The sequence below is a fragment of the Ahaetulla prasina genome, chromosome 1 (genome assembly GCF_028640845.1).
Source record: "Ahaetulla prasina isolate Xishuangbanna chromosome 1, ASM2864084v1, whole genome shotgun sequence".
NCBI lineage: Eukaryota > Metazoa > Chordata > Lepidosauria > Squamata > Colubridae > Ahaetulla > Ahaetulla prasina.
This window is the reverse complement of record NC_080539.1, coordinates 295,125,734-295,152,515: the sequence shown is the minus strand read 5'-3', so window position 1 is coordinate 295,152,515 and position 26,782 is coordinate 295,125,734. Positions and strand designations below refer to the sequence as shown.

Below are 26,782 nucleotides of genomic sequence, written 5' to 3'. Positions count from 1 at the left end.
AATTCCATGCACCACCTGCAGCACCACATACATCTGACAAACCAACAGAAGAATAAGTGCACGCATTGAAGAACATAAGAACTCAGTCAGAAAAGAGGAACCTACTTCTTCTCTGGTCTAGCACCTTAAAGCCACAGGACACAAAGTTGACTTTAAAAATACCAGAACTATTGCCAAAACTGAACACTTTAACAGCAGAGAAGCCATCGAGATAGAAAAACGCCCACACAGCATGAATAAACGAGATGATACCTCCCGCTTACCAGCCATTTGAAAACCCACCCTTATCGACAAATGAGTCCCTAACATGGAGAATGACGCAAGACCCACACTCACGAGTGCCACACAGCATGTCACCACCACACATCCACGCAGAAAGCAGACTCAAACCCACACCAATGATGAAGCACAACCACGGACCAGAAGCCAGACCGCAGCTGCATCATTAGCCATTTCAAACCCCTCCAATCCATACATGCAGCAGACTGACACCCACCATGAAGATGTAGCACGACCACGAACGCGAAGCCAAACAACAGCAATGCAGCTCACCAACTCAAATCCCCCTGCAACTCAGACTAACCTGAGCACAACCAAGCCCCCACCCAAACAGAACACACCCCCATCCAATCAGAGCACAGCCAACCCCACCATCCAATCAGAGCACAGTCAAACCCCCCAACCAATCAGAACACACCTCCACCCAATCAGAACACAGCCAAGCTCCCAACCAATCAGTTCAAACCTCCACTAGCAGTTAAAAGGAAGAAACAGCTGCGGTCACACATTGCTCCTAGAAGCACGAAGCAGTAAACACCAGCCTGAAGATGAGAATGAGACTTCGTCGAAACGTCGCCAAGACACTTCCAATTTTACACGGGAGAAAACCCAAACAACCAAAGACCTACATACAAACACCCGTGAAAACCTCAGAAAACAAATATGTGTGTGTGTGTGTATGTATGAGAGAGAGAGAGGGAGAGGTCAATACTGGACTAACTGCTGTCATCTTCTTGATCAATCTGCTTGCTTCTGGAAGATGAGTGGGAGGAAGGTTGGTACAGCATCTTAGTGTATAAAAGTATTTTGAAAGACAATGGTAATTTAAAAACATCTTTCATTTTATTGAGACAATTGCCAGTGTTGGGTTTTATGAGCTTCAGAGGGTGTACTTTGTAGTTAATCTTTCCAATTTTTCAAAAGTTTGAGTCTTCATTGAGGTCAGTCCAACATGTGTGGACCAGGAATATTACAATTGGTTTGTCTGCTGTGATAATTAAGTGTAGCATCAATGTGTTTTGTTTTAAAACTGCTCTTACATTCTGATTTTCATTTTTACTCATGTTGCAATAGTGTTTCTTTCTGTTTTAATCCGTCTCTGAAATGCTTTGTTAAATTACATCCTGAGAGCTCTGCCTTTCTTCGCTTTGGTTTCTCAAAAACACCAAAAGCACACATATAAATTGGGGGAAACCAGGCTTAATAGCAGTGACTGTGAGAGGGATCTTGGAGTTTTAGTGGACAATCAGCTAAATATGAGCCAGCAGGGTGCAGCAGGAGCTAAAAAAGCCAGCACAATCCTAAATTGCATTAACAGAGGGATACAATCAATATCAAGTGAGGTACTAATACCACTCTATAAAGCCTAGTAAGACCATACCTAGAGTACTGCATCCAGTTTTGGTCACCACACTATAAAAAAATGTTGAGACTCTAGAAAAAGTGCAGAGGAAAGCAACCAGGATGATTAGGGGACTGGAGACTAAAACATATGAAGTGAACTGGGCATGGCTAGTCCAGTGAAGAGAAGGACTAGGGGAGACATGATAGCCATCTTCCAATACTTGAGGGGCTGTCACAGAGAGGAGCAGGTCAAGCTGTTTTCCAAAGCATCTGAAGTCCAGACAAGAAATAATGGATGGAAACTGACCAAAGAGAGATTCAACCTAGAAATGAGGAGGAACTTTCTGATAGTGAGAACAATCAACCAATGGAACAACTTGCTTTCGAAAGTTGTGGGAGCTTCATCACTTGAGACTTTCAAGAAAAGATTGGACTGCCATTTGTCAGAAATAGTGTAGGATCTCCTGCTTGAGCGGGAGGTTGGACTAGATGACCTATAAATTTCCTTCCAACTCTGTTAATCTGATGTTCTTGGGAAGTTCCATTATTTCCATTATAAGAGTTCCATCTCTTCTATCTATTGGTGTTTGATAGTCCCTTTTCACATTCATCCCTAATGCGTTCTTTGATATAATTCCATAGTTCCTATTTTGGCATATCAATAACTATACAACTATATATAATGCTGCTGTATATAGTGGCACATCAGTAATTCAAACAACTGTAATGTTCTCCTTAAAAATTGTGGTATATGATTAGGATCATATCATGGAAACTAGTTGGCTTTGTTCTTCCTCTCTAGCTTTGCTTGGAATTTACACATGAGCAGATTGTGAGTTGTTCCATGGACAATCTGTAGCCACATCTTTGCTGTTATAATTGAGATTCTTTATTTTCTTTACCAATAATAGTCTGAGTTTTATGTATCCCATCCAGTGATGTCCATGCATATAGGCACTGTTTTAGTTGTTGGAAAACTGTTATAATGATGAAGTGTTTTCTAGTTTCATCTCTGTTTCCTAGGCTATACATTTGAATTATATTTTCCTCTTTACTATTTCTAACTTTGGCATTCCAGTCTCTAAACAAGTCCTCTCTGGATCGAGAGAAATCAGTTCAGACTCAGCCTAATCTGGACAGAGTCTTGCCACTTTGTTAATATAAACTTGATGTGCAGATGGGGATTGAGCCTCCTAAAATAGTAAATCTTGGTATGCTCTTGCATTTATGGCCTCCTCCACCTAGAGGTGTGGCCTCTAGGCGTGGCCCTTGCCCAGGCGTGGCCCTTGCCCAGCTTCAGTTGGTGTGCTAATACAGTTGTGCCTTGAATGAGATGCACTGAGAAAAGTAATTCTTGTCATTATCAACCCCCATTTGGACTATTGTAACTAGATCTACTGTTAATGGGATTGTCCTTGAAGACCACCTAGAAATACCGCTTCACAGTTCTTTACAACCCTCTCTAAGCTGTTTACAGAGTCATCATATTGCCCCCAACAATCTATGTTCTCATTTTACCTACCTCAGAAGGATGGAAAGCTGAGTCAACCTTGAGCCAGTCAGAATCGAAATCCTGGAAGTGAGCAATGAGTTAGCCTGCAATGTTCCATTCTAAGCACTGTGCCACCATGGCTCATAAAATTAGGCTGTTGCAAATTGTGGCTGCTTGTTGCTTGTAGGCTAGGCTTGATAACATCACATGATGCTATAGCTGTGACATTACATTATCTACTTTATTTATTTCGATGTGTTATTTATGGGGCTGGTTTCTGTATCTGGTAGCACCTATCTGCTGCATAAAAACTGGGTCTCCAGATAATCCCTACCTAACAGGATATTCAAATAAAAGAAACATTGAAGCAGGCATTCTTGCTAGGACCTCCCCTCCTGTAGGAATGCTAGCTCAAAGATTCTTCTGGACACTTTTTAAGACTTGGCTACCCTGGGAGGCCCTTGAATTTTATTTTTACAGTTCTGAGATAAATGTAGGATGGTGGATATTACATTGTATTAGAAGATACACTTGTTATTTTTTTCTTATATAACCTTTACTGTGTAACTTGCTGGCTGATTAGATTTGATATGAATGAAGCAGCATAATAGACCATAGCAATAAATAATGAATTTAAGGTCCATTATATTTCATTGATCAGAGGGTTGGATTCTGTCACCTAAATGACCCTGTCAAGCTTTATAATTCTATGATACTATTGATAAGTAGCATCAAGCACTTCTATAGAATATTAAACCAGAGAAAGTTGGCTTAAAGTATTCTGTATCAGCGATCCTACAATAAAATATGGGAGCAATTTTACTGTTGAAAATTAAGTGAATTTAGTTAGTGTTTATGCATTCCTAGTACATTCTTTAGAGAAAAAGCTTCTTCACTATGTTAACAACAGGAAATATTCTTACTGTAATCATTCAAAAGACTGTCCATCTGACAGATGTGTTTACAAGATACTATGCAACTTCCTATCTTCTTTGTATACGTCTGTGGAATCAGCAGTATTTTAGAGAGTATTAATGCTTGGTCTCCATGATAGAGAATTGCTGTAGCTTACCACTGAATGCTGACTGACTCATCTGCCTTTGTGCCTTAAAGTGAATTGCTAATATAGACTAAAAAATGCCTTTTCTAAACAGCTTGCTCATCTCCAAGACAGTATGCTGAGCCAGCACAGCGTATGAAGATAAGGCATTCTTAACTTTGTGTGGGGAGATGGATGATCGCCAATTTCTGTGTGAGATAAATAACAGACATATAGTTCTCTTAATAGAGAGCTGGATAGTGTTTTGATAACTGCAGTCCATGCCTGACATGTTTTGGAAGACTGGGGTCTTCGTGACCTAGCGTTGCAAAGTATGCAAGTCTGCAGTGGAAATGAAATATACTCTTTTTTTTCTTGAGTGCATATTCATTGGTTTTTAAAACTATCATGTCTTTTTTAGAGCTTTTTCTGTAGCTTTCACACATTTACTGCCTCTAGATGAAGGAAGACAATCTAACCACTGTTTTTTAATCAGCTTTTTCTTTAAAGTATTTATAAACAGAAACCTAAAAACACAAAATCATATTTATAATAAAACCAAACAGAATATGCTCAGGGAAAATTGGGATGTCTTAATAGGTTTTTATGGATTTCTTAAAACTTCACAGAAATACAATTCAACATATTCCACATGGCAAGCATTCCATAAATATGGAGCCTTTGTAGAAAAATGTATCTGTCTTGTTTTAAAACAGTGGCGTTATCTCTGACAAGGATACAGGGGAAGCCTTCTACTCATGATCTTAAAAAGTGGCCAAGTTGATAAAGTGAAAAGTGTTTCTTGACCCCAACCCATTTAAATCTTTAAAGGTAAGAAACAGCATTCTTAAATTGGTGCTGGACATTTTCAGCTCGAACACCAGCTGGAGAGATGGGCCAGAAAGTTTTCTGCCATTAAAATGTTCCATTCTCCAGTGTGGCTGTGGAATTCTCCAGAAATGGGTTGTTACAGTCGGATCTGCCTAGAGACTGAGTCATAGTTTTTCGGCCACACCTCCTGCTCTCCTCTCTATGCACACTTGGCAGTTTTAAAGTTGTATATCTGCTCTTCAGGTAATTTAAACAAAAATAAAAGACTGAAATTACATTGTAATTGCAGATTATTATATTGCCAATGTTGTTTCCAATATAGGAATAAAAATATTTTTTATCCACAAATCTAAGTTTTTAGGGATTTTTTTTTTACAATGGGTGTTTTAGACTTAATAAAAACCAAGCTAGATTTATTACTTTCACATCATACAGTACAGTTAAAATTTTTAGGAAGACTGGTGATATTGAGATGAATACCCTAGTTCCGTGATGGCGAACCTATGGCTGCTCTTCTGGTTTCCAGCATGCACATGTGCGCCCACCAGCTAGTCTTCACGGGCGCCAAAGCACCGGAAAACAGCCTGAAAATGGCCTGAAAAATGCCCAAAACCCAGCCATTCTTTGGGCTGTTTTGGGGTTGTTTTTCAGGCCAAAAACAGCCCAAAGTACAACCTGAAAAATAACCTGAAAAAGGCTTGACAGTGGTCTGAAAAACAGCCAAAAACAGCCAAAAAACAGGCATGTGCACCAGCCAGGTGGTCTTCAGGTTTCCAGCACTCCAGCACACGTACATGCACATGCGTTCCAGTTTCGGCACTCGGTGCCGAAAAGGTTCTCCATCACTGCCCTAGTTGAATTCATATTTATTTGCATAGGATTTTTTGTGGAAAACACATTACTTTGCCCCTAACATTTAGGGCCATATTCTGTATCATTGAAAATGTATTACAATATTTCTAGATTACCGAGTCCAAACAGGCAGATTACAATATAAAATTATAAAACACAAAACATTAAAACACTTCAGCTGAAAAAGAAACAACGTAATCCCTGATGTTAGAACAATTCCTCTATTGTTCAGATGTCAGATGTTCTCTGGAAGACTTGTTTTGACTACCCTCCAAAATACTATAAGAGATGATAATATCTGTATCTCCAGAGGTAAGGTTTTCTACACAAGAGGGTGTATTACAGGAAAAATAAATTGTGTGCTTTCTCTCTCTGCCCACCCTTCCCTCTTCTTTGGGGAAAATTCTTAGAAAGTCCCTTGGGGCTTAAATACATTGTATGGATTGATTCTTGTTGAAATAGAGTTATGCGCCAAATCCTAAAAGGATTTATAAGTTTATAAGTGCACAATGCACAACAAACAGCACTATTGTTGTATGGCACTATAGCTTTTTTACGGCACCACTTCTTCAAAATCAGTTCTATGGAGTCTATTTCAATAGTCTAGCATGGTTATTAGTACACAAAAAATTGAGGAAAGGACTACAGGTGAGATTCCACATATGCCAATGAAAAGTGCACCCGATCACAAGAGATACCTGAGATTCCCCTGTTAACATCTGCAGAATCTGTCACTTCTGTCAAAATAATAAAAGCAGTGTTGCAGTGTAAGTTTCTCCTCTTTTGAACATGAGTATGATGTCATGACTTACACACAAAAAGGACAAAGCTTGCAATATAGCACAATGTTACTTCCATCATCTGCCCTCTCACAGAATACTGAAGCCAGTTAGTTAGCAATCGTAAGGTTACTTGTAAACTTTTGTTTAGAGTCATAGTTTAGTTATTTAATTGGTATTTAATTTAGTTATTTAATCGGTGAGCAGCAGTCACCAACTAGTGGGCCGTGGACCACTGGTGGTCCGCGAGAAAATTTCGGTGGTCTGCAGAAAAATTATTTGCATTTTTTATATTGCACTAAATCAGGGGTCCTCAAACTATGGCCCTTGGGGCCATAGTTACGTGCAATGAACATTTGTGTTGCTGCAGAGAGTCTCCCACTTCGGGGTCTTTTTGTGCGAGTCAGAGGGGGGCAGAAATTCTGACATGGGGTGGGGCTTTGGGTGAAGGCTGGAGGGAAGCAGCGCTGTGGCAAAGAGCCAGAGAGCATTGTTCCAGTGGGGCTGGATCATGGCCTGGAACTGGCTGACCATCTCAGCCTGCTGAGCCTCCAGGCGCCATTACCTGGCATTGCACTCCCGCAGGTCTCCCTTCTGCTTGGAAAGCCTATGGTCCTAGTCCTCAGTGAGGTGTTTCTCGGTCAGATCCAATTTGAACTGAGCTGTTTTGCCAACTCTTTCTCATGGTGACTGCTTAGCTTCAACAACTGCTTCCTGTTGGGGCCCTAAGGAGCCTGGGTGGGCAGGCAAGGAGGGGCTGGGAGGGGAGGGGCAAGTAGAGGCCAGTGAGGCGCTCCTTGACGTGAGTGACATCGAATTGGCCACGCCCATCCAGTCACATGATCACCTAGCCACGCCCACCCAGCCAGTCATTAGGCAGATCATATTAGTGGTCCAGGGGATTTAAAATTATGAATTTAGTGGTTCCTGAGGTCCAAAAGGTTGGGGACCCCTGGTTTAGAGTAGTTCTTCATATCAGTTGCTCTGTCATTTTTCCATTGACCCCATCCATCGTAAAATAGTCCCTAGATGTTGCTTCATGAATTCCACACTTCCTTGAGATGCGCAAATGGCAATGTGAGATAGAGCCATGCATTATAAGGATATTGATTGTACTTCAGCCAAAACCTCAGGATAATTTTCCAAACTGATTTAATGTAGATGTTGAAAAAGATGGAATCTTGCCTAAAGCAAGTAGTTTGCACTGTTTTGAAGATTAGACAAACATAATCTTATCAGTGTAATAAGAAGTGAATAGTTTTGGCAGTAGAGCACTGGATAAATGTGAGGTAAGGCAAAATAAATTATTAAAAAAACTATTATAGAAAGAAGAGACTTTTGGTGTCTAGGCAAAAGATGATAAGGAAATCTACCATATTTGCTGAAGGAACATTGGGGAAATGCTGTAAAGGGAAAAACAACATGATTTGGTTACAGGTTGTGCATTCCAGGTCTATTTAAAGGGTATTGGTCTTATCTAAATGTTGCTTCCTTTTACAAAAGGAGGCAAAAACATTGTATTCATTAGAAGGGTTTCTAGCTATGTCCTATCCCCAAGAAATATGAACTACACATTAAGGAAATTTAGGGTTAAAGTTACTTTATCCTTTGGGATTTGGATATGATTTCTCTGTCTTTTGTAAAGAGGGTTCCCCCCCCCCCATTTTCAGCATCTTTTGTCTGATATGCTTTAATGTTAGTTTAAGGAAAAGGAAAAGACTATCAATTGTCAGCTAAACTGAGATTCTATATACATCACCACTACTCTTTTACCTGGAAGTCTCTTTTAGTATCTATAAAAACATGCATATTTTGGTGTAACCTTGGACTTTCTTGAGGAAAGGCAAAGTAGAAATATATTGTAGAAGTACTGCATGCTAGACACTGGCAAACAAGTGAATATAAATCTCATACTGACCGCTGCTTTTCTACACATACGTATAAGAAGAAAAACTGTTTAAAAATGTAGCCACAGTAGCTCCAGACACATTGGATTCACAGAAATTATCAGCAAGGCACCATTTTTCTGTCAAGATGAAGTAAAATACCTGATTGATAGTTATCCTTTTAATTAACAGTTTAAAAAGTTATTCTTCGATTGTTGCTATTCGTAACCTGTGGCTAATGACATTGTAAGAAGAGTCCTAGATGGGTCCTTCAGGCAATCACAGAAACAGGAAAACAGCTTTGCAAGGGCCCAGCGCCTCTCCCATTTTGCTGCACGTGTGTTGTAGCCTGCTAAACTTTTGGACATGAATTTTTTTCTGCAGCTGCTCAAGGCAAAAAGCTGCAGAAAGATTTTCCTTGCTTTCTTGCTTCCGTTTGTCTACGCTTTAGCCTGGAGTCTAGATAAGGTTTTTAAAAGGGATAGAGATTGGAGGGCAGAGGTGTGGAGTTTAGTTCTGGCATCTAATTGGGGGGCGGGGGAGAGATCAAGAAGAACTCCGCCGCCTTCGACATGACCTGAGTTTAACTCATAGAATCATCTATTACAATGTCCTTCCTGTTGAAGACTACTTCAGCTTCAATTGCAACAATACATGAGCACACAATAGATTTAAGCTTAATGTTAACCGCTCCAATCTTGATTGCAGAAAATATGACTTCAGTAACAGAGTTGTTAATGCTTGGAATACACTACCTGACTCTGTGGTCTCTTCCCAAAATCCCCAAAGCTTCAACCAAAAACTGTCTACTATTGACCTCACCCCATTCCTAAGAGGTCTGTAAGGGGCGTGCATAAGAGCACCAGCGTGCCTACCGTTCCTGTCCTAATGTTTCCTTTCATTATATCCAATTAATATAGTTATTACATACTTATGGTTATATATATGCTTATATATTGTATAGTTATTTCATGCTTATGCTTATATACACTGTGTGACAAAATAAATAAATAAATAAAATAAAATGTCCCTCCCAGCCTTTTCATTTAATTGAAGAAATGTGACGTTCTGAGCAAGGGAGGGGGTTAAAACATAGGGAAGATTTGGGAAGCTCTTCCAGAAGCTGTCACTTTCACATGCAGGTGCTGGCTTCCCAAAGCCTAGTTTGAGCCAAGGGAGGTTTGCAATCACCCAACAGCCTGCTAATCAGAGCAGCAAACTCCGAAAGCAGCCATCATTTTCTATAAGGAATTTTCAGAGTGCTGGAAATGGTGGCTGCTTCTAGGAGGAATGGGAAGCAGGCCCAAGCATTGTAGGTCCTGTTGGGGTGGGAGGGGGGAAAGAGAGTTGGGGAGTGTTGTGGCATCCCTGTGGTTGGTAAGGGCAAATGACCTCAGGGAGGCTGCAGCCATCATAAACTTGAAATGTTTAGTTTCAATATGTAGTTTGTAGTTTTGGGGTGCCTGTTGTAACTTTTGTCTGTTGTAACTGAACATTAGTTAAGTGACCTGTCATTTCTCGAGGACTACCTGTACTTGGCCATGTCTTTGATGCTATAATTGAGCTGCTCCACCATATTTTAGCAATGATATACAGGTATCATTATTTATTTATATTTATATTATTTATATTATTTAATGATATAAATATAATATATTATATTATATTATAATATATTATAATAATTTATATTATAAATATAATATATAAATATTATATAAAAATAATTTAAAAATAATATATTATTATATTATTTAATGATACAGGTATCATTATTTAGCAATCATTCAAAGTTATGAGGGTTTTTTAAAAAAGAGCTGTACTACCAATCACATTTATGACAGTCAAGGTGTCCTAGAGTCACCTGATCACCATTCACATGTATCACAACTACATCCAAGAGAAATAGTAGAGAACACAGTAGCAAAATTGCACATCACAGTCCTTGTTAAATCTCATTTAATGACCCTATTGCTTCGTTTAACAACCAAAGGAGAAGTACGATTGTAAGCCTGTTGCAGTCATGATTTTCCACTTAGTTCTCGCGGGGCTTAACAACAGAATTGTTGGTTCCAGTGTGGTTACTGTGTACTAACTATAGTCACTTTGCCTTCTATGTACTTCATGTGTTGATGTCCATGTACCGAGACAGTGTTAACTATGAAGAAATCATTGGAATGGCAGAAATGGATAAGTTGGTATTCATTTCAGTTTCCTAGGTCATTCAGATCCAGCAACATTTTTCTCTTTAATGTTTCCAACTTTGGTATTTCAGTCTTCAATGAACTTGCATATTCTGTTGATTTCAAATTGAACTTAATAATAAAATTCATCAACTTCCTCTTCTGCACTGGTGATTGGAGCATAGCATTGAATGATTGCCATATTAAAGGATTGTCCTCATAATCTAATCAATCTTATTTGGTCATTGATTGTAATGTAGCTAAGTATTCTTCCTTTTTTAATTTTCATGTCCTATGTAATAAACAGTGTGATCTGACTTAAAGAGTCCAGTCCTGGTCCATCTCAATTCACTGATGCCTAAGATATCAATTTGTAATCATTTTATTTCATATTTTATTGTTCTGAGTTATTCCATGTTAATGATTCTTATATTCCAAATTCTTATATAAATATATTTTCCGCTCTGGATTTTTTTTCCTGTACGGCAACATCAAACAGAAGGCTTTAATCTAGCCATGTCAAAAACGGCATCAGTACTCTGAATGTTCCTCAGCTCTTGGTCAATAGCAAGTTGAATGCCATTAAACATGAGAGTTCTGTCATCTGGCACTACACTGTCAATTATTTTAATATTAGAAATCCATGTGTTTTCTTGGTAAAAATACATAGTAGTAGTTTACTATTGCCTTTTCCCATGTGGCATGAATTGATGCCATTGCCATTAAAACTATCATCTCCTTCCTGCATCTTCCTATAATGCTACTGCCTAATATCTGCTTGCTTAAGTTGGGCAGCTAGGATGACCTTCATGCCTTCGGTGACCCTACTGGGAATAAAAACCTCTTGGTAAATACTCCTGACTCCTTTGTTCATCCCTCCCAGGAATACTGTCTCCCCACTGACACAGTAAGAAGTAAAGCAGGACTTTATTTATTTTATTTATTTATTTTATTTGTCACAACAGTATATATAAGCATAAGCATGAAATAATTATATGATATAAAAGCATATATATAAGCTTAAGTATAAAATAACTATATGAATTGGATACAATCAAAGGGGTCATTGGGACAGGAATGGTAGGCACGCTCTTATGCGCGCTCCTTACAGACCTCTTAGGAATGGGGTGAGGTCAATAGCAGATAGTTTTTGGTTAAAGCTTTGGGGATTTTGGGAAGAAACCACAGAGTCAGGTAGTGCATTCCAGGCATTAACAACTTTACTGAAGTCATATTTTCTGCAATCAAGATTGGAGCGGTTCACATTAAGCTTAAATCTATTGTGTGCTCGTATATTGTTGTGATTGAAGCTGAAGTAGTCTTCAGCAGGAAGGACATTGTAACAGATGATTCTATGAGTTAAACTCAGGTCATGTCGAAGGCTGTGTAGTTCTAAATTTTCTAAACCCAGTATTTCAAGTCTGGTGGCATTAGGTATTTTGTTGTATTCAGAGGAGTGGAGAACTCTTCTTGTAAAATATTTCTGAACACGCTCAATTGTATTAATGTCCGAAATGAGGTGTGGGTTCCAGACTGGCGAGCTATATTCAAGAATTGGTCTAGCAAATGTTTTATATGCTCTGGTTAGTAGTGTAATGTTTCTGGAGAAGAAGCTATGCAAGATTAAGTTTACAACTCTAAAAGCCTTTTTTGCAATGTAGATGCAGTGGGCTTTGGCACTTATATCATTTGATATTGTTGACTTGTTGAGGATCTAGCCATATTGGATTTAAAGAGCTTGGAAAACTTACTTACTTTCCCATGTTCTAAATGGGACATACATTCATTCAGAGAATATGTTTTTAAAAAGCTTGATTGTGAAATTACTTTGCTCCAATTTTATTTAGAGTATTACCAAAGGGCTGTTGGTGATTTTAAATGAAAATAAATAGTTTCATTACAAGAAACCTGAGTATTATAGGTAGATTAGCATCAAGAAAAGATAGCATTTAGAATAGTGTTCCAACCAGGGTTATTTTATTATTGTGGATGTGAACTGTTCTCTGTTCTTTCATCTTATCCTCTGTTGCTTTTCTTGTATAAATGGCTCTGATCATGCTGAATGGCCTTTTGGGAAGGATTCTGCAATGAAAATGGATCACGATAATTCTTTCAATATGACAAGTAGTTTTATTTTTTATTTTGTTTTATATGTATTGAAGTTTTACAGAAAGGTAGATAGAAGAAGATTCCCTTAAATCTTTTCTAAGCTGAGTGCATATGCTATTAAATTATAGAATTGTGCTTAGCCTGTGTTTAAACATTCAATATTGAAGTGATTTTTTTTGTTATATTTCCCATTCTTGCAAACTCCATACAACCTTATCAGAAATGGGCAGTTGGTGCTGTTGGTATGAAAGCACAAGGGGACTCTCATGTAGAAGGTTAATGGAGTGTAATTATAAAGAAAAATGGACTGTTCACACATTCTATCTCACTATACCTGCTATGAGAGTGACAAGCACTTGATCTTTTTTAAGCCTTAGTGCAGAGGTTCCACAGTCTATAATTGTCACAGTCAAACTGTCAAACAATTGTTCTATGAGCTATTGGTGGACTTGATAGGAAAGTTTGCATTCTGCTATGTAGCATTTATTTTTACAATAGTATGTGAAGTAAAGTTCTTATATTTGCTATTCCATATTATATTACTTTTAAGAAATTTTATTTATATGATCAGTGTTGGTATTCAGAAATATTTTGCTCCATCAGATGTCAAATGAAATCAATAATTCCTCTTCAAAACTGTTGTTGTGACAGTTCTAGCTGAGAAGAAAGCCATTCATTCTTCCAAAACATGGTGTCCATGACCTTGTAGATTAGGTATTAGTGGAAACAGTAAAGTGGCAACAGTGTCACTCCTCCGGAGCTAAAATAAAGGTCCCCCGCCCAATGAATACCAGAGAATGTAATGCTTAATCATAAGATTAGCAGCCTTTGAGAATCAAAGCAATTTTCAAACTAGTATATATTACAGTACTTATTATAGTACATATTTTCTTTTTTTTTCTGTAAAGGATAGATGAATGTTACCTACTTTAACTGAACTTTCTAATTCAGGAATGGTTTATTTATAGGGGGATTAGAGTTGTGTTCAGTCTTGTTTAGTGCTGAAGGACTACCTGCAAAAATGGCTCTGTTGACAAAACATGGGCAGAATAGGCTGAAATATATATTAAGTCCTTCAAAATAAAACATATAAATGAAAAAAGTCATTAAGTACTCAATACTGTGGGATGAGCAGTTCTGTAAATATATAAATACATTCAGATCGCTCTGCTATATTCCTTAGCTATTATGGCCAATTATTAATTTCCTTAGGATATAATTATTATTCTTTGATCATTATAAATCATGGCTGTGTCACCTGACTGAAGTATATTTTCTATATCCAAAACCAAAGCATAATTGCACAGAGCTAGATTTAAGGAAGGTCTGAATGATCCAAAATGGAGTGGGATGAGTAGATGGCAGGATGTTATGGACAGGTGTTGTGATGATGCTTCAGATGGGAAAAAGTGATTGAAAGTGGAAATGCTTACCAAAATAGAAAATAATATGATTTATAATATATCAAAGACATATTAGAGGAAATGGATCCTAAGTAGTTGAATTAAAAAATGGACTGATACTCCTGGCAAAATATTAGATACAGGATTACAAAGAATGCAGTACTACCCTTTATTTATTTTGATTTGTATGACTGCTCTTTTCATTGACATGATTCTGGGTGGCTTACAAGAGAAAAACACAACCTAAACAGCATAAAAACAAATAGATAAACAGCAGCTTGGATAAAACTAGAAACAAATATCAGAAATTGAGATTGTAAATACATCCTCCCCCAAAAGCAAAATACGATGTACATTTGCATTAGAAACATGTAATAGATTCAGTCAAATCCTTAGGTAAATAGAATTACTTTATTAAGAGTAATGATGCCAAGAAGACTGGATGGAATGACCAAGTCTCTGTCTACGTAGTTATAGGAATTGAGTTTGACTTGAAGGATATTTTTACTGAAATATTAAAGCAGTTAGTGCATTTCTGCTTGTACTTCCAAAGCTTTGAGTTTCTGAACCTCATTTTTGACCTGGGTTGCAGACTTTTTGTAGGACATCTGTACCAGCTGAACAGTATGCTTGCATTGAATTATTTATTTCTATCCAACTCTAGCCTTAACATCCTATATTGAAAATAAAACCAGTTAAAACATCCAGTGTACAAACCTTCCATCAAAAGAGTAGCAATAACATTAGCCAAACAATTAAAATAAAACTTAAAGATGGCATAATAAAATCAGGGGAAGGCTCGCTAAATTCTGCCTTTGCTAACTTCTGTATATCAACAACTTACCTCTGCCAGGAAAGTTGTTCCAGAGTATTAGCACTGCCACTGAAGTACGGTGCTTTCTGGCTTCAGTTCCTCATACCATCTAATAATGGATTAATAAGTTTTCGAGTTGATCTGATTTGTTGGGCCAGTCCTAGTTGGAGTAGACAATCCTAAGGATACCTAGTGGGACTATGTGTCAAACTCGATTCCATTGAGGGCTGCATCAGGATTGTGTTTGACCTTGGACGGCCGAGGTGGGTGTGGCCAGGGTAGATGTGGCAACTTGATGTTACTCGGGTCAGGGGTGCCTGTTGGGGCCCAAGTGCTCTGTCAGTGAAAACGGGCTCCTGAGCTCCGTTTTCGGCTGCCACAGCCTCCTGCAACCCTCTGTCAGTGAAAATGGAGCTTGGGAGCCCATTTTCACTGGCAGAAGCACCATAGGTCAGTCCTTCACTATTTCCAGGGCAGCCCTGTGGGCCAGATCTAAGCACCCTGCAGACCAGATCCGGCCTCCGGGCCTTGAGTTTAACAACCCTGGATTATATAGTGTTGCAGACACTTATTCCCATTGTGCTCTTTTCTGGCATTATATTGTTAATTGCTGAAATAGAAGAAGAATGTAAGCAACATCACTTCTAAAAGTATGGTTTCAGAAATTCTAATAATTCTAAAATAATTTAGTTTCCTTGGAATAAAATGTCAGATAGTTAAAATTCCTACTGACCTTCAATAAATCTCTGTGTGTGTGTGTTTGTGTGTGTGTGTATGTATTTCAATAGCACTTAGACTTATATACTGTTTTCACAGTGCTTTACAGTACTCGCTAAGCGGTTTACAGAGTCAGCATATTGCGCCCAACAATCTGGGTCCTCATTTTACCAACCCCTCAGAAAGATGGAAGACTGAGTCAACCTTGAGCCGCTCAGGATCGAACTTGTTGCAGAACTCGGGCAGAGATAGCTTGCAATACTACATTCTAACCACTGCACCACCAGCCTCATTATACATATATACATAAACACTGTATTTCTTGGATTATAGACTTGTTGCATAACTACATTAATTTTATGAAGTAATTAAAATAAACTCAGCTTTTGCCTTTGTATAAATGGAAGACAGTAGGAAGTATATTTTGCCAAAGTTTTCCACAGAAGACAAAAAGAGCAATGCAGAGCAATATTCTTTTTCTCATACATTGTAGGTAAAGCCTACTTTCAAAAAACTTGAAAGCTTAGAGAAATTTCATCCCTGTTTTTTATCCACAAGTTTCTTGAGGAAGAAGGCCAGGAAGAATTGTAAAATTGAAACAGCATACTTGACTTTTGTTTTTCCTAACTTCTCTTCTGATTATTTATTCTTTTTATTGCAACCTAGCTTGGAAATGTACAAGCCTATCATCTCTTAAATACCGTTCTCTAGCCAGATAAAGTAACATATATTCTTCTGCTGTGAATAATTAGAGTAATAGTTTGGCATGTATAATTGGCTTCTGTTCTGTTATTTTCCTTATGGTATTCTGCTTCCTGCAAATGATCCTTCTGTTCTTGCCTACACTTGCTGACACATCATTTTGTACTTCAAAAAGAAACAGTAAATAATGCATCAGTATTTGAATGCCTAAATAAAGAAATGGAACTTCATTGTCCTAATCTCTGGGCAAATACATTTAGAACTTTAGTCGATAAAAATAAATGCCAGGCTCTAAAAATTGCCATGTGTCTATTGGCTTATAAGAATTACTGTAAGATAAATTAAACAAAGTATTACCATCAGATAAACAAAAAATAAAGTTTGTGTGAAATAAATTATAGAACTGTAATTTATATCAGAGTACCACAAATGACCTACATAGGCATGTATGGATAAAGGGCTAACAAAATCAGTGGAAATTTTAATGATACATTTTTAAAATATATTCTTCAAGCTTAAAAAGGACAGAAAGGACTGAACTCCAGAAAAAGTGATGCAGTCTAAAACATGTACCACTCCGATGCATGTGGAAAAGGCTTGGTGGAATGAAGATCAGGAACATCATGAATAATTTTGATTATAGGATTGGAGGTTCACCCAAACTAGGGAAGAACATTCTGTTATATAGCAATACACACAGCTCCCATATGCAGGAATTAGAATAGAATAGAATAGAATAGAATAGAATAGAATAGAATAGAATAGAATAGAATAGAATTTTTATTGGCCAAGTGTGATTGGACACACAAGGAATTTGCCTTGGTGCATATGCTCTCAGTGTACATAAAAGAAAAGATATTATGATAACCCAAGATTGTTGTTGCTTATAACACTTAACTGATTTGTTATAAAATTTGTGAAAGGTTTGAATGATGAATGCCCTCATTCAGCTCCACCTTTTTGTCTGAGCTGTTAAAAGAGCAATAGTTCCTGTGGAAGGGCTATCTTCATTGAATTGCCTACAACTTCTGATTTTAGTGATATGTTATCCTTGTTTAAATTTGCTGGTTTGACAGCATTAGCAATTGTCAAAAATGAATTTGCTTTCTTTATTTTATTTTTATTTAATATGAAATTTATTTAATCAAATGTTTTATAGCTTATAATGAGTTTAACAAACCGATAAAAATTAACAGTGCTAATACAATCAGATATAAATACACATACACACATATGTAATAATAATTAAAATGAACTAGAACTTAAAACTCGCTAACAAAATTCATATTTTGTTAATAATAATTCAAAACTGACTTTTTAAAATAGAACCTTAAAACAAAGTTCATCTTATAATGTTACATTATTTCTATTTTTTTTTGAAAAAAATCTTGAAATGTATTTTACTGTAGTGCAAAAAGTATATGATACTATTTTTGTTTGTATTCTCTTGCTAGAAAAGAGTAGTTGAACAACTCCGAAAAAATTTAATGGTAAAGCAGGAACAGCCTGATAGTAAGTTTCAAATACAGTCATTGGCACAGACAGAAAATAAAATACAAACATCACAGCCTCTACAGCAGCAGCAGCAGCAGCCACAGCAGCAGACTACTGCACCCTCTCCAAACCTGCTTGGATCACAGGTAAAGGGTTTGAATTAGTTACTGTGATTTTGGGAAGCCATTTCTTAGGCTGAAATTCATCACTGTATAAAATTAGTGTTAGTCTAGGTAATGACTAGCAAACATTTACTATAAAATAAATGATTTTGATCTGAATAGGAGTGAGTGAATATTTATAGGATTGGGTAATGCTATCAGAAATCTTTAAGTAAAAACAAAGGTATTTCTCTCCTGTCTTTGCCATTTTCCTCTCTACCTTTGACTAATGCTTATCTTGTTTCTATCTGGTTTATTTCAGATGACATCCAGGGATCTATTTAGAGATATTTGATCAGTTCAGGTTATTTATTTCAGTGAATGGCAATTAAACTACAGAAATAATGTATAATTAATTGTCTGTGAATAAAGATGTATGTGCAGAATAAATATATCAATGTATAATCAACCATATATTTTCTAATAAATTAAAATATATAAATTAAAGTAGTTATCCATCAATCTTACAACTGCTGTTGCAAGAAGTAACCTCTGCATGAAAAAGCTTCTTGTTGCTATTGGTCAGGAGAACATCTACCGTTTATAGGTTAAATGATGTTAATTGCCATTCATAAATGGTGGAGAAACATTTTCTCCAAAAGTGATTATAAATAACATAGCTGAAAGCAGTTTCTTTTGCCTTGCCCAATAAAAGATTGTGTGTCTAAATGGTGGAGATAATGTAATAATTTCGACCTTTAAGTTCATTTTTAATAAAATGTTGACACATTTCATACTAGCTAACTTCTCAAACTGAGGATTACTTTCTCCCACTGCATACTCTGACACCGATTTTATATAGGCAATAAAGACAAGTGTTTTCTTCTCTTGAAATTCAGTTTTGGACAAATATCTAATATTTATTACAATAAGACTAGGACAAGTTTTATGAAAGAATTCTAGTCAAATTGGTGAAGGCAGGTTTGTGAACTAGAAAAAGTAAATTAAGATTTTTCATAAAGAAACATTTTTGGCAATTTATTGTGTGATAAAAGTTGAGAAGAATATGTCATCAGGAAGTATATGCATTTCTATCCTCAAGTATATGCACCTTGGATTGAAAGAACTTGGTAAAAATAATACATTATAATGAAGGTGTAATGGCACAAAGTAGTTTTGTACTAATATTCTCTATTCTTACCAAAATAACAAGAATTTAGAATACTAAAGACAATGCTTGACTAAAAATTATTTTGCTATCTAAGTAGTCATGGTAAAAGGCAATGAATTGAACCTCAAAGAAGTTGCAATTTTTTTCCCAATGGCTCTGATGTATTGCAAATAAATAGTAAGCAGAGTAAGGGAGTACAGCTGCAAATATCAGAAGACCTATGTGTAGTGGGTTTAGGACAGTTTGCAACTGCTTGCTCACTGCTGCTAGCTCGCTGCTGTCACCTCACCCCACCACCTCACTGTGGGACAATTTGCCACGGAACAACTCATGATGGGAAAATGCAGGTGGTGAGGGAAACTTCCTCCTCTCCTCCTCCTCCATAGCTCAGGCTGGGGGGGCGGGAAATCGATGAGGACGAAGCAGAGAGGAAAAGAGGGACTACCCCCCCACCAGAAAAAAGATCACTTGAGAAAGAGTCACACTTTGATGCACAGGAGTTTCTGCCACAGAATTCAGGGGGTATTGGGGGGGGCAGTAAATCAGATCAAGGAGAGAGAGGGAGAGGGAGGGAGGGAGGGAGGGAGGAGGAGGAGATTCCCCTCACCTCTAGCATTTCCCATCATGAGTTGTCCTGTGACGAGTTGCCCATGGTGAGCTTGCTGGGGCAATCCAGCGGCGACCCTGCTGCAGTGAGTTGTCCCATTCAGCTGTGTAACTTTACTTATTCTGCTACTTACAATAAAGGATCATTTGCATATAAAAGATCCCTGTTTCAGATTCTGATATCTGGAGAATTATCATTGTCATTAGTAAAATAGAAAGACTGTTCTTGACTGTTGGCCAACTGGAATATAAGAACAATTTTTTTTATTTATCCATATCCTGCCTTTATTATTATCAACTCAAGGCAGCAAACATATCCAACGTAACTTCCTTCGCCATTTCCCCCTTAACAACAACCTAGTGAGCTGGGTTGCGCTGAAAGAGAGTGACTGGCCCAAAATCACCCAATTGGCTTTCATGGCTAAGGCAGGACTTGAATTTATGGTAATTATTCCTTCGATAACAGTATATCAGTGTCCCATTAAATTACTGGAAAAAATAGTCAAATTATATGTACACTCTTGGTAAACCAAGAAAAAAAAATTACTTAATTTTAGTTCTATTTTAATTCTAGAAATCCTTTACCATGAAGTAGATATTTAACTGATTAGACCAACATCAGGTTTGAAATTTTAATTGCAGATTTATCTGATCCTCTTCTGACTGTTTTGATTAATGTGCTGTTGAAAGTAATTGACATTAAGTAAACACAAATACTATAGAAGTTTTATTAAGGTTACTTTGAATAATCTTATATAATTTATATTAGCTAGTATTAAAAGCTGTGACTATTAAAATATTACAATTGTAATAACTTTATTCTGTTTTCTAGTTTAACTTTCAGTTAATATGCTCCTTAAACAAGATACTTAAAACTAAAGAGACCTCTAGTGAAATTGCCTTAAAATTGCTACTTTTTTCTTTTATTATTCAGTTGCGAACCTTCTTGAACCTTGAACTTATAAAACCTATTTTTTTAATAAGAGAAAAACTAAATTAATCAAAATTAATCAAAATTCAACAAATAAAATTGCTATCAAATTGCATATATAGTTAATTCTGATAAATCACAGGACTTCTCAAATTATTCTTTAAAACTTTCAAGTCTAATCATTTCGAAGAATTAAATCAGTTCTTTCACAACATTATGAAGCTACTTTGTATGGTGTAGCCTTAGCAAAGAATTTTAGAGGGTTTTTAAGATGTGCATGATTATTAAAAGGAGCTAGAAGGAAACAGTAGCAGTAACAAATTACAATATTTGTAAAATTCTTAATTGTAGTACTGTGACCATACTGAAAATTCGTAGTTTGCTGATATTAAAGTGTTAATTCATAATCTGAAATAATTGCTAGCAAAACCTTGACTAATAAACACCAATAATATTTTCTTTTTCAAATTCTTGGAAGGAATGATTCCTTAAATTTGGACATAACTCTCTAGGGTCCACTTATAATTAATGTTGTGTTGTAGCTAATTAAGATCACATAATTTAAATTATACAAATCAGATTAAGCATATTAAATGGAATCTGATGTGAATACTATATCAAAAAATGTGCACCTGTTTTAGAGAAAAGCAAAATTTCAGCGTAGTGCAAAGTTATGGATTTCTATGCATGCATTGGTGGAGAAATCTTGAAAGTCCCAGTTGTGTAGCATAACATGTGAAGGGGTTAAAATAGAAGGGTTCCTCCTAAAATCCACTATCATCTTCAGAATTTTAAGCGTATTTAGCTCCAGATTGTTACAGCTGCACCACAGGGCCAGTTGTTCAATCTCCCATCTATGTGAAGACTCATCACCATCTCAATGAAGTCAATGATCGTTGTACTATCTGCGAACTTCAGAACTTTAACAGAGAGTATTCTTCCCTCTGATAAAATAATCCTACCCCAACTGAAAATATAATACTGCAGCAATAAATCTAATATTAGATACTTATTTAGAAGTATTATTTAGCTAAAATAAAAATACTTTGCCAGTGAAAATTCCCATATGATATTTGCTGTTGCTTTTCAATTGTCAATGACCGGGAGTTTTCAAAAATCATATATAATAATCTTTTAATTTGGGGAAAATTCTTGTCCAGACTGAATTTCACCTATTAACATTTGCGTACCTGAACCAAAAATTGGTTCAAAACAAATACAGTTTTTTGACATTCTATAGATACAGTGACATATCCATATTCACACTTATATTAGTTGCAGTAAGCAACTACATAAGGTAGAGGTTTGCACAAAATTAGAAATTATGTGTCATGAATGGACTGTCCTAGGCACATCACACACTAGAATAACTGGAAATGTGCAACAGTTTGGTTATTCCTGGATACTTTTCTAGAATAGGCCAGAAAATTCTAAGAATAGAGTAAGACTGACACAGCTCACCCCTCTCTTCCTTTCTCCTCATGGCCTAGGTACTAGTTTGCCCAGGGATTTTCACAGCACACCTCCCTGCTACCATGTTATATTTGAGCACGGCATAAGTGACTGGTCCATTCCACTTTTTGTTCCTTTCCCCATAGTTTTCCTTCCCTGCAGCTGCTGTCATCCTATATGACTGGGCCATTTGTCCCTCACCTGGACTTCCCATTTCCTCCTTCCCTGTAGCTGTCATTGCCAAACTTGAATTCAAGAATGGGATACTCAATTAGCCCAGCTATCTACCCCTCTCTGGATGTTCCCATCACCTTCCTTATCTTTATCTCTGCTTAGCTGCTACACACATTGATGGCTTTATTTTTCCATTCTGTATCTTATTCTAGAGCCCTGTGTCTGGAACACATATGTTCTGGGTCCATGTCTGGATAAAATATCTATGTTATGTTCCAAACATGGACCACCCAGTTCTACCTGTTCCATGTGCAGGATAGCTTGTGCACTGAACATTCTGGATATTACTAATATAAATGGTTAAGAAGAGACACACCTTTCCAAAAGTCTAGAGATATGGTAAGGACCTATTCCAAAGAGCTAAAAGGCAAACATTGAAGGATGCATATAAAAACTTGATTACTGTTATGCATATTTCATCAACTCTGATCAATTCATGACCTAGTATTTCTGTAAGATTAGTTATCATGTGTATATGAGATTTGCTACAAAGTATTAATAAATGTATTGATTCCAGGAGAAAGATATTAGTGTTTAAATTTTCCATAATTTCCCCATTGTGCTGTATTGCTTCTATTTCTCACAGTTCTCAATAATAAATTTTTCTCAGTGGGTGGTGCAGTCTTCCAGAAAAAATGTGTTTTCTGTTTCTCTTAGAAAACTGTAACTACAGCTTCTATGATCACCACTAAGACACTACCTCTTGTTCTGAAAGCAACAGCAACCATGCCTGCCTCTGTTGTGGGTCAAAGACCTACAATTGCCATGGTGACTGCCATCAACAGCAGCCAGAAAACTGTCCTTAGCACTGATGCACAGAACACGCCTGTCAACCTCCAGACAACAAATAAAGTCACCGGTCCAGGAACAGAGGCAGTACAAATAGTGGCAAAAAATACAGTCACATTGGTAAGCAAGCTGGGTAGCTTAGCACTTGAACCATTTTTCATAATAAACATAATACAAAGTTATGTATACTAGAGAATAGAGTGTAATATATATATACTTTGAGAATATATTTTATATTCTGATGCTTTGCTTAAATTACAATTAGATAACACACTTATTTTAGAAATTTTCAATTTTAATTATTATTCCAATGCTGATTAATATTGTTACAGTAATACACAATTATATGTTTTTAACATATGTTCCAATAATAAGATGTTAACTTGTTTCTGTATGATTCTTAATCTCCTTGCCGAAAGGACACAGATTCCTTAATCTTAATTGTAAAAGTTTATGCCTCAGGGACTCTTTATTTGAATGGTATAACTTCTGACATAGTTTACTTTTTTCAATTTCGTTGCTTGTGAAAAAAATAAACCATCAAGACTTGTTTAACTTCATTAAATATTACTGCCATTGGGGCCATAAAATGGTACCTTTCACAGTGAGTTCTTGCCAGCATTTTTTCATTCTATAACAATTACAAGCACTATTACGATCAAGGATCAGTTGACAAAATGTCAAACACTTGAAACCTATTAAAATGTAAAATTTAATTTTGAATGTGAAGTCAGCTATTTAAACAAATACAATTTGGATTAGAAATATAACAGTGATTATCAGCATACTGTTAAATATATGAGCCATCTGAATGTTAACATTTAAGAATTAATCCAGAAATGCAGCTGTAAGTAAATCTACTTACGACTTTAGTATTCTAATAATAAATTATTTCCTACATGTTCCTGGATAATAAAGAAAATAGCTCATTGTGCAAAGCAGTGGTTTGGGATACTTTGAATATGAATGCTTATGTTCTTAACGTAGTTAAACATCTTGTGAAATATCTTTTAAATGGGTAACAAGATTGATATTATATTCTAATTATTGTAGAGCAACCTGTAATGTATAAAATTCAAAAGGTTCAGATGATTGGTACAGTCTTACAGTGATAACATAAGTTTACATATTTATGAGACAAGCAAAAAGGCTAGTTTTATACTTCCTAAGTAAAAAAGATAGTTTCACTCTTCAGAATCAGTTTATGGTGGAAAGATTGGCTACCATTATATAACTTTAAAATAATTCATCGTACCTATACTTTGCTTAAAGCTGCTTTAGTTTCATCGCCACCTGAGCTCACTCCTGTTGTTTAGCAGGTTCAAGCTACAGCTCCTCAGCCTATCAAAGTGCCACAGTTCATCCCTCCTCCCAGACTTACTCCTCGTCCAAATTTTCTTCCACAGGTGAGTCCGTTCAAAATAGATGGCAACTAACCAAACTGGGTAAAACTCAGATATGACTTTGATTTGAGATTTTAAAAAGACAACATTAGATATTTCACCCATTTAATAAGAATTAGGGCTGTCAAATCCAGGTCGCAAGAATCTTAATGACCAGGAGTGCCATTCAGATTGTCAGATGACAGCAGTGAGTTAGCGTTGTACAATCTATTGTTGAGTTGGATTCTTGCAGTCCAGACATGTTAGCCAGCAATAAATTCTGCCCAGTGAGTTCCTTTGCATATTAAAGCTCCATTTTTGCCATCTTGTGGGAGTGTTTTGTTCCCATTATTTCTACACGCTTCATCAGGTCTGACAAGAGAGGTATGCTTCAGGCCTTGTCAATTAAAATGTCATCTGGTGGGACCAGAACATCACCTTTTCTGGCTGGGAACCTATCCTTCCCACCCAAGATCACTTTGTCCCTAACCTTGCTGGCATTCAGAAACTCCTTAAGATCTGGCGGTTCTCCCAGGCTTGGAAGTCAGGAAGTTAGCTGAGACTATGAATGGGATTAACTTTTTTGTTGCTGGGCTATACCCAATTGCACCCAGATGCTTCTCTGTATTTATTATGAACTTTTAATTTTGTTTCTTTTCATTATACTAATGTATACCAATAAAGTCTTTGCACCTAGTTGTTGCCACTGTGATGAGTTTGTAGTTTAATTAGTGCAATTTGCTTTTACTGTTTTCTAGAAAGGATCAATTTGTCATGGGAAGATTGGTTGAGCAAATAATTTTCTGAAATAAATTCTCTCCAACTATTGAAGGCAAATATGCAAGGGTAATATAGACATCTAGATGATCATGAGATTGCCGCAGAATGCTAGAGTTTTCTTATTGTTTTTATGCAATGTAATGTTGTCCTGAATTTTGCATCCCACAATTGGTAGCCATATGTATAACAACTTATATGCAGTTCTTTGAATGTCCAATACATCTTTCATGAAAGAATCATCTTTCATTAAATGATTCTTATAAACCTCAGTGATGTTATATTTGTCACCTTCAGCTCCATTCCCTTCTTTTTAGAGAACCAGTTTTCCATCTCTGAAGCATAAAGTCAAGATTATATAAAAAAAAATCCTAATATGTTAGGCTCAACTTTTAAAATAATAACATATATTTATAAATTCTCTCAATTAATGCAGAGAGTTAATATAAATGCAGTTGCCTTTAATTTATATTTATTCTGCATAGATAATTCCTCTTACTGTTAATATTCTTAAAGAATACAGCATTGGAAATTCAATATATTCTATGCTACCATATCAGGACTTGAAAAATCACATGACCACTCTAATTTTTATTACAAGCTAATTTATAAAGTAATATTATCCCTTTAGTCTGAATAAAAAGTATGTGACGCTTCCTGATACAGAGACAAGGAACAGCCATTATATTTGGAATCAACCAAGTTTGAGACAGATTTCAAATTAAATAGCTTTGTGCTTATGTGTATCTCAATGTAATACAAATACTGTTGTCTACTAAGTTATGTTTGTAGGAAATAGTCTGATACCTCTGTCTTTTTCTCTCTCTCTAGGTTCGACCAAAACCAGTTGCCCAGAATAACATACCTATAGCCCCAGCTCCACCTCCTCCCATGCTTGCTGCTCCTCAACTTATTCAGAGGCCTGTGATGTTGACCACAAAGTTCACCCCCACCTCCTTACCCTCTACACAGAATTCCATACACCCAGTTCGTGTTGTGAATGGGCAAACAGCAACCATAGCCAAAACTTTTCCAATGGCACAACTCACCAGCATTGTTATAGCAGCCCCAGGTGCCAGGCTTGCTGGACCTCAGACTCTACAGATCAGCAAACCAAATGTTGAGAAGCAGGTACAGCTAGAGGAATATTGTTTGGTCAGTCTGTCCATCAGAGCTATTATCATTTGCTTGCTTTGTTTTGACTAAGCATACAATTTTCATTTTCAGCAACGATATGTTTCCATTATTTTGCTAACATTTCTAATTAATCCGACTTCAAAATGAGATAACAATTTTGCAACAACCTTTATTTATCATTGGTTATACAGAGGTGTTTAATACCTTGCAACCTAGATACTTGAAAGGACATTGCCCTAACATAACAGAAATAGTCATCATTTTCCTTGCAACATGTC

The 26,782-nt window shown here is 36.6% G+C and overlaps 1 protein-coding gene across 8 annotated transcripts in view; it reads left to right on the top strand.

Annotated features, from left to right (window-relative positions):
• Positions 1-26,782, top strand: part of PHF21A (PHD finger protein 21A) — a 163,267-nt gene that overhangs the window by 110,336 nt on the left and 26,149 nt on the right. For 6 of the 8 annotated variants that reach the window (XM_058161740.1, XM_058161736.1, XM_058161737.1 and 3 more), the window contains 4 exons: positions 17,885-18,070; positions 23,077-23,328; positions 24,525-24,614; positions 26,199-26,498. In XM_058161740.1, coding sequence (XP_058017723.1) covers positions 17,885-18,070; positions 23,077-23,328; positions 24,525-24,614; positions 26,199-26,498 — 828 coding nt within the window. The remainder of the gene's footprint in view (positions 1-17,884; positions 18,071-23,076; positions 23,329-24,524; positions 24,615-26,198; positions 26,499-26,782) is intronic. The other 2 variants (XM_058161741.1, XM_058161739.1) reach the window with 1 other exon arrangement.